Source organism: Aulostomus chinensis, chromosome 24 (assembly GCF_037954235.1).
Source record: "Aulostomus chinensis isolate RoL2024-O1b breed Wild chromosome 24, RoL_Achi_v1.0, whole genome shotgun sequence".
Classification (NCBI taxonomy): Eukaryota; Metazoa; Chordata; class Actinopteri; order Syngnathiformes; family Aulostomidae; genus Aulostomus; species Aulostomus chinensis.
In genome coordinates, this window is record NC_141343.1 from 8,362,678 (window position 1) to 8,375,000 (window position 12,323).

Sequence of the window (12,323 nt, forward strand, 5' to 3'; positions counted from 1 at the left end):
TCTGCGTCGTCATTGGTTTAGTCAGCAGGTGACAGCTGGTGGGCAAGAATGCAGGCTCTGTAACTTGCCCATCGATACCGGCTGAATCAAGCGGCCCCTCCGGTTTGATCATCCAACGCTCACCCTGGCTGCATCTGCCCATGTATATAGTTAGAGTAATGGCCTATAAAGGATTGGTATTGACTGGTGGAGGACAAGACACGCAAACCTCCCAGGAGTTGTGATGTGAGCAGAAAATGTGAGGTCTCGGCCATTGAGCTCATTATGTCAACAGAATGTCCTCCAGGATGGTAAAAGTTGAAGGGTTGACATATAGCCCAAGGATAGAAAAGACACGTTATTGGTACATTTCAAGTGTATTTCTGTCAGGTGAGTTGACTCATTAGACCAATTTGGTGTATTTACACTGGAATCAATAGCCTGAAGCATCACTCACAAAAGGCAGGCAGCACAAAAAGCAGATTTGCACGACAATGCAAATTCATTGTTAGTTTCAAATCAGAATGATGCTGACTGTGACTTTTAGACTGGGAGCAAAAGCTTTTTTTATTGTTCTGTTGTGCCTCTGATTTATTTTTCGCATTTACATCATTCAACTCCCCTCTTGCAGTATATCCTTTGACACATATGTAGTAAAGTTCACATATTTCACCCACACCGGCAGCCAGGAGCAGTGCCTGTGAACCAGCAGAGGGTTTATGGGCCTAAAACAGAGACGCAGTCGCAGACAAACAGAATTATGCTCGTGAAGGCACATAAAGGCTACTCTACCTACGGTGCCGGCGGATGTAAGAGGCCTACCTGAGGAGGAGGGAGACCTCCAGCTCCAAGTGGACAGTCTGGTAACATGATGGTTCGTTGAGGAGTGCTGCACTGACAGGAGGGGGAAGGGTTCGACATGCTCCAGTTCCCGTTAAGGAAGATATCGCTGACGGACTGGTCCACAGATGGGGTGAACCAGTCGGAACCATGGGAGGTACACGGTAACTTCCTGAAGAAAAAACAATGACGGAAATACATTTCTCTTTGGCATAGACCCACGTCATTCGTGTGGCACAGAGGAAGAGATATTCCTGGCAAAGACACAAACACTTACGGTATGGGGTCTCCCTTCATGCAGCGGGTCCCGAAGCCAGGGTTGTTCACTAAGGTTTCCACCACCTTTGACACCTCCGCATGTCCTGGGCCATCATTGCTGGAAGCATCAGGGGGAAATGGCATGAATTAAAAATGTATGCTGGCACAATGTCACCCACAAAGTGTAGTTTTACCAACAGTCAATAAGCCTAGCATCCCAAATAAGTAAGAACGTGTAAACCTAAATTACAGCAAAATCTGTGTCCGTCAGAACCTAAATAATCATGTTGTGGTTTCTGCAATGAAGCAGGAACGACAAACCCAGTGAATGCCACAAAAAGGAACAGGCAGGAAAATGCGAGCGCGGGGAAGGGGCTGATGAGAAACAGAGGGACCAGGGATGACGAAGACCGACGGATGAACAAGACACAGGTGGTTCACATACAAAAAGGCGGGAAACAGACAAAGGCGGGAATTGTAAAGCCAAAAAGGCACACGAGGGAAATGAATACAAAATAAAACTTGACAAGATGAATCTGAAGCAAAAAACAAAAAACTGCAAACACACAAAGGAAAACCAAGAGACTCCATGAAAATCAGAACTATATGAGGACACAGCAGCCTGATTTTAATCTCAATGTTAAGTGAGTCTGTTGAAAGTTTTCAAAAGTAAACAGTCATTGCAAATTAGGTGCATCAAGTGTTCGAAGGAGATAAACTAGTTTTGTCGGAAGATGAAAGATACCTGGCATGAAAAAGTATAGAAGTAGTCATAGTTACAAACTGGAAACAAAACACGCAGGCGCCCTGGCAATGTACACAATATTATGCATATTTTTTTACCTCGACTGAGCAAACAAACATCTTTAGGGATTCCATTTTTCGCAAACCTTTGTGTTTGCATCTCTCGTTTCTCACGCAACACCTCGAAATGCACGTAGAAAAACAGGCCAATGGCAACCCAGCGAATGACCACAATAGCTTTTCACTTCACAAGTAGACGTTTGCGCCAAAATCAGAAGAAATTCAAGGCATCCCTTAAACCACGTTGACTGAAATGGGATGGGTGTGTGAACGGCCGTACGCCGAGGCATATTTAAGACCAACGACTGGATTGTATGTTCCGGTTAAGGTGTCAAAGACACAAAAATGGTGAACTGCAATGGTGCGCTCAGATCTACCACGGTACCGCTGATAGACAAAGTGCCATCGTGGAACTGAAGGAGCCGTAAGAATCATCAGTCGAAAATTACATTGAGTTACAACAAATCCATTATTCTTTCAGTATTTTGACAACAACATTTAAAGCTCATTTAAAAAAAACAACAACAACAATTAAAAAAAAACCTAAATCAACGTCCTGAAACAGATTTGGGGAACAAAAAAAAAAGCGATTTCAGACTAAATCGACTGAATGTTGCATTTCTGTGAAAGGAATCGGTTTATGGAACAATCTGATGAAAAAAAAACAAGGATCCAAATCAAATGATTACATTAAAAAATGATTAAAACCAGTCTGTTCAAGAAATAGAAGAAATGTAATTACCAATTAAAAAAAACACACAAACGAACAACCAATGAATGCAAGTGGGAGTGTGGACCTGCATGTATTGTATTTATTAGTTTCTTTAATACTACGCACTTTGTAAATTGACTCCTCGGTATAAATGGGAAGAGTGAAAAGGATTTTTCTCCTCTCTGCTCCTTCTTTCTGTTGATATTATATTGTTCTTCTTTTCTTTTGTCAGTGAATGAAATAAACAAATTAGACAGCTGAATGGATTCGTACAAAGCCATGTTCTCATGAAATCATGACATGATGAGAGTATGCTGAGGTGCAACAAGCCCGACTTCCCGTCTCCACTGAGTTTGAGATCCACCAAGACTGAACGTCTCACTCTCCCATCTGACATTGCGTTTTGGGGATCAAATGCATTGCGTAAGTAGGGAGGACATGACACACTCTCTAATCTGTTTTAAATCACACTTCGTTACGATTTTACAAGTCTTCGAATGTGTCTGCTGTCACAATTGACAACAGTTTTTACAAGTCCTCTAATCTGTCTTTGCGCTGGAGTTTGGATGATCATTAATCTTGAACGAATCTTGACATTCGAGAAGGCCTGAAAGGAAGCAAGACGTTTGCATCATGAGGATTTGAATGCGGTGCTTTTTTTTTTTTAAAGAGAGAGAGAAAAAAAAGAAAAAAGGAAACGCCGCTGGCGTGAATCAAAATTGAGGGGAGAATCGGTGAATGTGTAGTCTTTTTACATCCTGAGCTCAGCTCTCTGACGTGTACCCTTGCGTAAGCACACGTTACGATAGCGGCTTTGCGTCGCCTTTCATCATTCTACGAGTGTCTAGTACATATTTAAAGCCTCATGTCTCACTTTAACAGTCTTGCATTCCAATTTCTTTCTCATTATTAACCACACACACTCTGCCCTTTGTCTTAAAAGTACTGTGGGAATTAAAATATAGTGTTTCATAAAGACCACCGTGATGGCTTTCAGCCAACAGTGTCCACAACCCGGCCGGCCGTTTGGATTAATACAGTGTTCATTGTCTCATTTAGAGGCGTCTCCATGAAGGTCATACGCTCCTTTTCCTTAGCCACCAGAGTGCAATTGAAGTGGCCGGATTGTAAAAATGGATTATGTGCAGCCATCTGTTTTGCAATTAACAATGGCTGGGTTACCACAATATTCAAGATAATAAAACTACAGGATAGTTCCAAAAAGAGCGCTTGTGCAAATACACAGAAGCGCCGGAACTAATGAGGAGCTCATCTAGAGAGAGTAAATGACGATACTGATCAAATCAAATGATGTAAGAATAATCTTGTGCAAAGAATGTAAATACGCAAAGAACATTGCATCTTGGATTGAAGTGACATTGTTCCACGCCGTAGTTGTCGTAATTAGCGATCCCCTTCAATCGCTCCGATCTAAAAATGATCATTGGCGTTTCTGAGTGATGGAGTAAATCCTCCTCCTGTCGCTCCACTCAAGAGAAAAGACAATATTTGGTAATTGGCCAGGGGGAATGTCAGTGAAATTAAAAACTGCTCTCAAATTACAATTCCCAGAAGTTCCAGAGAGAAAAAGGATCAGCAGTTCAAGTGTTGGGAGCCTCTGATGAAATCTCTTGACTCAATTCTGAGTCAGGATTCTACTCCCACTGGGGGGGGGGGGGTGTCTCATCAAACCAAGTGTTGGACACGTTGCCAACGCTGGTAGGAAACCTCATATTTCCCCCGTCCAACTTTACATGGATACTTTGGAGTCAACCATGTGACTGAGGGAGGGGCTGCTTCGAGTTGTGAACTCAATGTGGCAGGAAGTTACGAATCCAGGTTTTGGAATACGTCCTCTAGGGATTATGTGCACTGATTTGCAGGTGGTCTTGATGTCCTGTAAGTCAACTGAGAAACTGTCAGTTGGTCCAGTTTATTTTCATCGCATTTTGAAGTTCACCTTCACGCTAATTACATTTGTGATTCTCAGTCGAAGGGAATAAAGCTGCATATTATTCACCCACTTCCAGCACTGCTTATCACATCTTAGCCTTTTCTTACCTCTGATGTGCATAAACGACAGGGTACCAATGTCTTTTTAACATGAGAAATGTGCAAAATGTATTCTCCCTTCTGGATATCGGGCAGGAGAAGAAATTATGAGTTATCGTCAGGACTGGCTGAGAAAATCCATTTGGTGCATCCCTGATGTCACCAAGGGTTCCCTCTACCAAAAAATCAATGGGATTTAACATTTAATTTTGGATTATTGCAAATTTAGATGATGAAACTTGTGCATTATGGACTCCACTTTGATGTTTTTGCAGCTTTGGTGCAATCGTGACCGATGCATCTTAGGCTGGAGAAGAAGGTACAAGGTTATCTTTCGCTTGTGTGAACCACAGTCTGAATTTTTGTCCTGGTATAAGGTATTGCAACGCTTTATTGCCCTAATTCAAAAGATGTTTCAGCTCTAACCATCAGTTTTCGAATAATGTGCCTTGTTGTAGGAAGGATTAGAAATAGGACTTCCGCACTACGCCAGGTGACATTTCCTGTAGTCGTAACTGAGGCAGTCCAACAAGTGGCCAGACGGAATCAAACATGGCAGAGAAATTTAAAATGCCGAGAAACTTTACTGGCCAAATTTTGAGGCAATTTTTCCCAATATCGCAATAGATCAGGACATCGTGATGCTGTTGTATCCTGACCCAAGTATCCCGAGGTCCTTGCCAATACCCATCCTTGCTGTTAGCATTGAAATACTTCATGAATACCACAAGACTGACAAAGCATTTCCTGTTATGCTATGAAATTACCTGAAGAAGGTGGTTTGAGGCAATCCATACATCCAGGGTTGTAGTTCCAGGTTGGGATATTCAGAAAACGGTGGGACGATGAGCGAGAAGATGAGAGACAGGCACACAAAGACGACAGGCAAGACCACCTAGGAGGATAAAGACAGAGTCACGCAGGGATAAAATACTATCACCGTTACACTAAAACAAAGTAAGGATTTTCTTCCACAAAACAATATCTTGTTTGACAACCGTCAGTTTAAAGCTCGTTTTGTGGTCTCTTCGTGTGAGTGCTCTACAATTTGGATTCAATATTTCACCGTCACCTGACCACTCTTGTGTAATTACTGTCATGTGGCTCGTGTTTGGCGTTATTTAAAAAAACAAAAAAACAAAACCTTCCACGCTTCCCATAACCTCCTCACAGCCAGTCAATCCTCTTTCTCTGTCTTGTAATTCACATTTCATTGTTAGAGCTAACAAAAAAAAAAAAAAAAGGTCAGCAAAGGGGGGGGGGGGGGGGGGCAAGATATGTTTAATGTTTCATCACTTGTAGGTTGGCACTCGGGCGAGGTTTGCGTACACGTGATTAATTGCCTCGCACACAATTTGCCAGGCCAATTCAAGATGCTGCAATTGAAAGTCCTGAATTTACAGCCACGGCGATGTGCTTGGAAGAAAAGATAAAGAGCAGCAATGAGAGTGAAAGGCTTAATGGCAGACTGAGAAAGGAGAAAAAAGAAGTGTTTTTTTCTCTCTCTCTTTCTCTCTCTCTCACTCTCTCCCTCTGACAATAATTGCAGGTGACAGCTGGTACTTCTTCCATTGAGAGCGCCGCAAAAAACAAAGTCATTAAGCTCACAAAGCCAAAGCACTGCCATGAACAATGCATGAGTTTATCGCATTCGTGAGTTTTAGTGGGGATTTAAAGGAGAGGACAGGATTATTGTTAATGTCGTTATAAACACAAAACAGAATTAAGATTTGTTTTATTACCGGCGAGGTCTAAAGCCTCCTTCGGCTCAAAGTGTTTGCCCAACAAACTTGTATTCATCCGATTTTTTTTTTTTAATAAAAAAAACAGCAAAATTGCTCTTTAAGAAGATATTATAGGAGCATCACTTTGGACATTTTACTCCTGCTCGTTCTTACTTGGAGTCAAAGACCAACGGGGCCACAAATACGGACGTTTTTCACTTGCGGCAAAGACAGAACGTTAGATGTTACGAAAGAATAAAACCACTACTTTCACATCTTATTATTTTCCACTGAAACCGCTCTGGATTTACCATTTCACTCTGTCCCATGTCAGTCTTTCAGAAATTATAAGCAAAATAAAAGTTGTTGACTAAATGACTAAAACAAAATTTTGACAAGCTAAAAATAGATAATTGACGACAAAAAGTATAACGGAAACGCGACTGAAGTGTGTACTGTGGGCTGTGAGTGTGTGTTCATATGATGGCGATGATCGAGTTTGTGGAAATGTTTGCCTTGAACATCATGACATCGTTGGAACAGCGGAGCCTTTTCTTATTTAATATGCCAAAGCATTTTAAAAGCTAAAACGTGCTGAAATAAATCCCCTGACAATCAATAAGTGCCTCCACTCTGACACGTGGACGTGTACGTGTCCAATATAGGTGAATAAATGCTTTCACTCTTCCGCTTTGGAACTGTCCGACAGCATGAAATATGTCGGGAGACTTCCACACTTGGGAATTTCAAAACATTTATGTGTCTTGTAAATGGTGGTTTCCAATTAGTGGTGAAAGGAGACGAGGTTTTCAGGGACATTCGGTGTCATCGCCTCGAAAAACCGATCAAGAGTGAAGCATCGGGTGTGATCAACTACCCCACTGAGTAGCCGTGAATACAACAACTTGAGCTTTGTCGAAAATCAAGGAAGTTGTGTTTGTTTGTGCTGATTAACTTCCTGAATGAAACATCTGGGTGTCATGGTCATGACCTTCTGTTTGTCACAGAGTTGCTTTTCTGCAGTGATCGAAACTCCATTATCGAGGGAACCTTTGGCGACGCGAACTTACGTCAACACTGCATCGCCCTCTGCTGGCTAGAATTTGCATAAACAAATTTATTCCTCCACACTTTCGGAGCCCTCGTTTTTCACAGGTAGGAAACAAAGCCTGGCGCCTCTTGTTGACATCTATTGGGTACCTCTTGAAACTGTCAATCACCAGGCATGCAAATACTTGAAGGTGACTAGAGATAAACAATAGATGCCAGGAGCAAGGAGTTGCTAATACCCATCATGCTTTGGTTCCTGTCCCAAAGATTAAATTGAGGGTTAAAAAGGTTCCTTGTGTGAGAACACTTCATAGCTAAGGCCCAACATTCTTTATCTGAGACACAAATGACGACGATGTGACATCAACACGTGTTTTAACCTAAAGGCAAAGAAAATATTGAAATTAAAGACTTCAGATACTTCAGAATCAGAAACACTTTACTGATGTTCTTGTGCTGCAGGTTCCTCCATTCAAGTACAGGAAAATTTTATAGGAAATATCGATATGGCAATGCCACGCGACCCCCCCCACCCCAAATAAAACGCTGAAGGTCAGAAGCCAAGTGGGAGAGACTTAATAACACCTGGAAATTTTCAAGCTGACGTTTGGCATCTGATGTCCATGCACACACCAACAACTTGTATTTCAATTTGTATTTTTTCTGTTAACCACTGAGAATATCGCAGTGTATCTGGATATTGTGAGAACGCTATACGTATCCGATCGTGACACCTATCCTATCCTGACACCTATCCCATTGGACACCTATCTGATCAGGACACCTATCCTATCGTGACACCTATCAGATCATGACACCTATCGTGACACCTATCCTATCATGAAGTCCTTGCCAATACCCAACAAACAGATACATCACAATGTATCAGGGATATCTCATTTGATTGTTCTGTGACTTTGTGAGATCACACCAGACTCCAGCCAAGGTTTGCTACTCAGACTGCTCCACTGGTGTGAACAGTACTTTCAAATTTCTGCCGCTGATCACATTTCAACCATCAAGCAATAAAAATCACTCCATCCTATAAGGGGGAAAAAAAGAAGAATGTCGAACCTTAAACTCCACATATCAACCTAAATATTGGGGCATCGCAGGTTCAGGAACATCCTGTTGTAATCTCCATTCAGTTCCTGCAGCACAGTCCAGCTGCTTCTCCCTGATTGTGACATTGCACAGACATGCCTGTGCTGAAACTTTCATCCCCATAAATCACTTCTTTTGTGCTTTGCTGCCATAATCGCTCTTAAATTCTCCTAACCACTGGTGTTGGAGGAGATTACCGCACCGCACAGTCTTATCAGGTGACAATGGGAGCTGATGACATGAAGAGGAAGCGACAAAAAAAAAGTCAAATTAAGAAAGAAAGTAGGAGGTGTGTCGCGCTTGTACGTACACACACTTACACTTCAATCCCGCACGGAATCTCTCCTCGCTAAAGAGGGACGTTCGAGATTGACAGTGACTAATGGGGAGAGGTACCACAGAAAATTACAAGAGCCCATGCACCTCACTTCTCACACACATGCTGGGCAGCACACAGGATAACGTGCCTTCAGTCATTCTACTGCAACAATGAAGGTGGCAGCTGTCATAACTGATGGTGTTATACGCTTTACACACACAACCACACACACACACACACACACGGTGTGTCTTCATCAGAACTTTTAGAAAAAGGAAAAGAAAAAAAAATCATCCAAAATTGGTTTTGACTTTTCAAATTATGTGTATGTCGGACAAAAAAAAAACGATATAGACATCCACATCGCGGGCTTAATAGCAGTCTGTCATCCCTGTAATTGTTGTGGGATCACATGTAATTCAGGGCTAATGAAAACACATGATTAGCATGCGGCAGAATGAAAGGAAAACAAATCACGGCTGTCACTTTGCTTTTCTGATGGCAATCAAGGCGGTCAGGTAAAAACTGATGCCACTGTAACTGTTGGGTGTCGAGAAATACACACAAATGACCGTGCCTCTCGGGCCATCGTTAGCCTGCCGGGTCCCAGCAGGTATTGTCGGCGTCCGTGTTGGTCAGGAATGCGTATGTAGTCGGCGTTTCTCTTCATACCACCCCCCCCCCCCCCCACCACCACCACCACCACCACCACCCCCCCCCCCCCCCCCCCCCCGCGACTTAAAACTCCACAGCGCTCAAGATGGATAACGGGACGTCTCCCTGCAGAGTTTCAATGAGCTTCCTCGATCACATCTGGTGTTAAGTGATTCTGAAAGCCAACGTGTATTTCATGCAATAATATCCAGATCCTCCCATGCAACCCTGGAGTACAACCCTTCAATTCATCAATGTGACAGACTGGGGCCATTACCTGGGCAATGAGTCCCTTACGGCTCCTCCGGGCGTGGTTGAAGCGCTTGATGAAGAGCGCCAGGAACTGCCTTCTGATCAGCTCCAAGCCAGTGATGACTCTGGACCCCCTCCCACTGACACTGGCAGTTCTCCTTAAATCTGGTTGTGGACAAGAACATCCCAGCGTGTGTGTGTGTGTTTTTTTTTTTTTTAATCATCTCAGATGTTGTAAAACACCTGATGACCACGGTGCTCAGCACAGCTAATGGCCTGATTAAATATAACAAGTAGTGTTGTCGAGCTACACCACTTACCTGATTACATTCACTATCGCTGACGTGTTGCTTATATTTTTTATTGATCATTGTATGAATTGGAGCCCAGGTGCTGCTAGACGAGGTGGCTTTCCTTTAAACTGCATTGGGTTTGAAAAAAACAAATTTGTATTGTATGGACATAATTCAAGTGTTGATCGATGGTCAAACCGTTGACATTACTCCTGTGAAACACTTACACGCTGTCCCTCTGATTGTTTATTATCTATACCAATGCCAGTGCACTTCTATACTTAGAGATACTTGTTGTACTTGTTGATTCAATGTATATTTGTGACGTATTTCGATTCTTACATGTATCCATTTGCAGTTTGTCTTTATTCTACATGTTCTGTACTTGAGTGGGAGGACCTGTCCTGGCCATGGAACCGTAGATCAGCTTTTTACCCTCACTAGGGTGCTGGAGGGGGCTGGAGTTTGCCCAACCAGTCCACATGTGCTGTGTGGATTTGGAGAAGGCTTATGACCGCATTCCCAGGAGTACGCTGTGGTGGGGGTACTCCGGGAGTATGGGGTGGATGGCCACTTACAAGGGGCCATTCAGTCTCTGGACCGAAGGAGTGAGAGTGGTTTACGTTGGCGGCAGTAACTCGGACTTGTTTACAGTGAGGATTGGACTCCGCCAAGGCTGCCCTTTGTCATGAGGTGGTGGAGGGGGTCGAGTCTGGTGGTGGGATGATGTGGTCCTCTTAGCTCCATCAGGCCACGACCTCCAGCTCTTGCTGGGACAATACACAGCCGAATGTGTAGCGGCTGGGATGAGAATCAGCACCTCCAAGTCTTAGGCCATGGTCCTTAGCTGGGAAAGGGTGGTCTGCCCACTCTGGATCGGGGGAGGGAGGGGAGAGGGGGCTGCTTCAGGTGGAGGAGTTTAAGCATCTCAGGATCTTGTTCGCGAGTGAGGGTAGGATGGATTGGGAGATTGACAGGCGGATTGGGGCGCAGCCACAGTGATGCGGGTGCTAAACCAGTCCGCTGTAGAGAAGAGGGAACTTCGCCAAGAGGCGAGGCTCTCGATTTACCGGTCAATCTACGGTTCCAACCCTCACCTATGGTCGTGAGCTTTGGGTAATGACCTTAAGAACAAGATCGCGAATACAAGCGGCCCAAATGAGTTTCTTCCCTCGGGTGACTGGGCTCTCCCTTAGTAATAGGGTGAGAAGCTCGGTCATTCAGGGACTCAGAGTAGAGCCGCTGCTCCTCCATGTCAAGAGGAGTCAGTCGTGGTGGTGGTTCAGGCATCTGGTGGGGACGCCTCGTGGACGCCTCCCTCGGGAGGTTTTCCAGGCATGTCTGACCTGGAGAAGGCCTCGGGGCCGACCCAGGACACACTGGAGGGATTTCATCTCTCGGCTGGCCTGGGAACGCCTCGGGATTCCCCTGGAAGAGCTGGTGGACATGGCTGGGCTTCCTTGCTGAGGCTGCTGCCCCTGCGACCCGGACCAAATGGATAAGCGCAGGATGACGGAAAGACGAACTTGTGATTTCTAGGGTTTTCCCATATTACTCAGAAGACGAGTTAAATTATTTCACTTAAGAAATCAAGCTTATTGTACTGTCCTGAGGTAACGGCATTGAAAAAGGCATTACGAGCGCTGATACTCTCAGCTTCTGTAGAATAATGAAACATGTCGCACAAACGCAAACATGAAATCAGTGGAAAACAAATATCACAGGATTGGAAAGACCTTTTTGTAAACAACATACTGTCTTCTGATAAGAGGTGATATTGAAAACAGCTAGAGGAAGTTAAAAATCCAAAAATGTGTATGGAAAAATGAAGAAGATGATCTTTGTCGAGGACAAGTACCTACCTTCCACTTTGTTTGTTAACTTTTCTTTTAAATCTGAAAAGGGAGAAGAACTGGTCATTTGTTAACACACCACCACAAGATGCTCTGCTCGATGCATTATGAAGTACTCTTTTCAGGATTTGTCATTATAAAATACATTGGGAGAAACTCGCCACTTATTTCAGAGACTTGTTCCGTGCCGGACTGGACGATGCCGATGCTGTTCCGCTTGGATTCACGAGAGCGTCTTTTGCAATCTCTCATCAACGGCTCCTGTGTTGCTGTGGGAATACAAATAAGAAATGTGTTTGGTTTTTTTTGGACTGACCCAATTTAAAGGTTATAAATAACAAAAAAGAATGGCTACCGGCCCTGCAAGGTGTCATATTATTCCCTGTAAAAGCGCGAAGCCAGGTGTTTTAGGAAGATGCGGGAATCCAA

The 12,323-nt window shown here is 43.7% G+C and overlaps 1 protein-coding gene across 1 annotated transcript in view; it reads right to left on the minus strand.

Moving 5' to 3' along the window:
* The window catches only part of LOC147238630 (phospholipid-transporting ATPase ABCA1), a 165,041-nt gene that overhangs the window by 81,671 nt on the left and 71,047 nt on the right, over positions 1–12,323 (minus strand). The window contains 6 exon segments of the mRNA XM_086198248.1: positions 802–991; positions 1,097–1,195; positions 5,413–5,540; positions 9,774–9,913; positions 11,904–11,936; positions 12,056–12,163. Of these exon segments, the coding sequence (XP_086054374.1) occupies positions 802–991; positions 1,097–1,195; positions 5,413–5,540; positions 9,774–9,913; positions 11,904–11,936; positions 12,056–12,163 (698 nt within the window).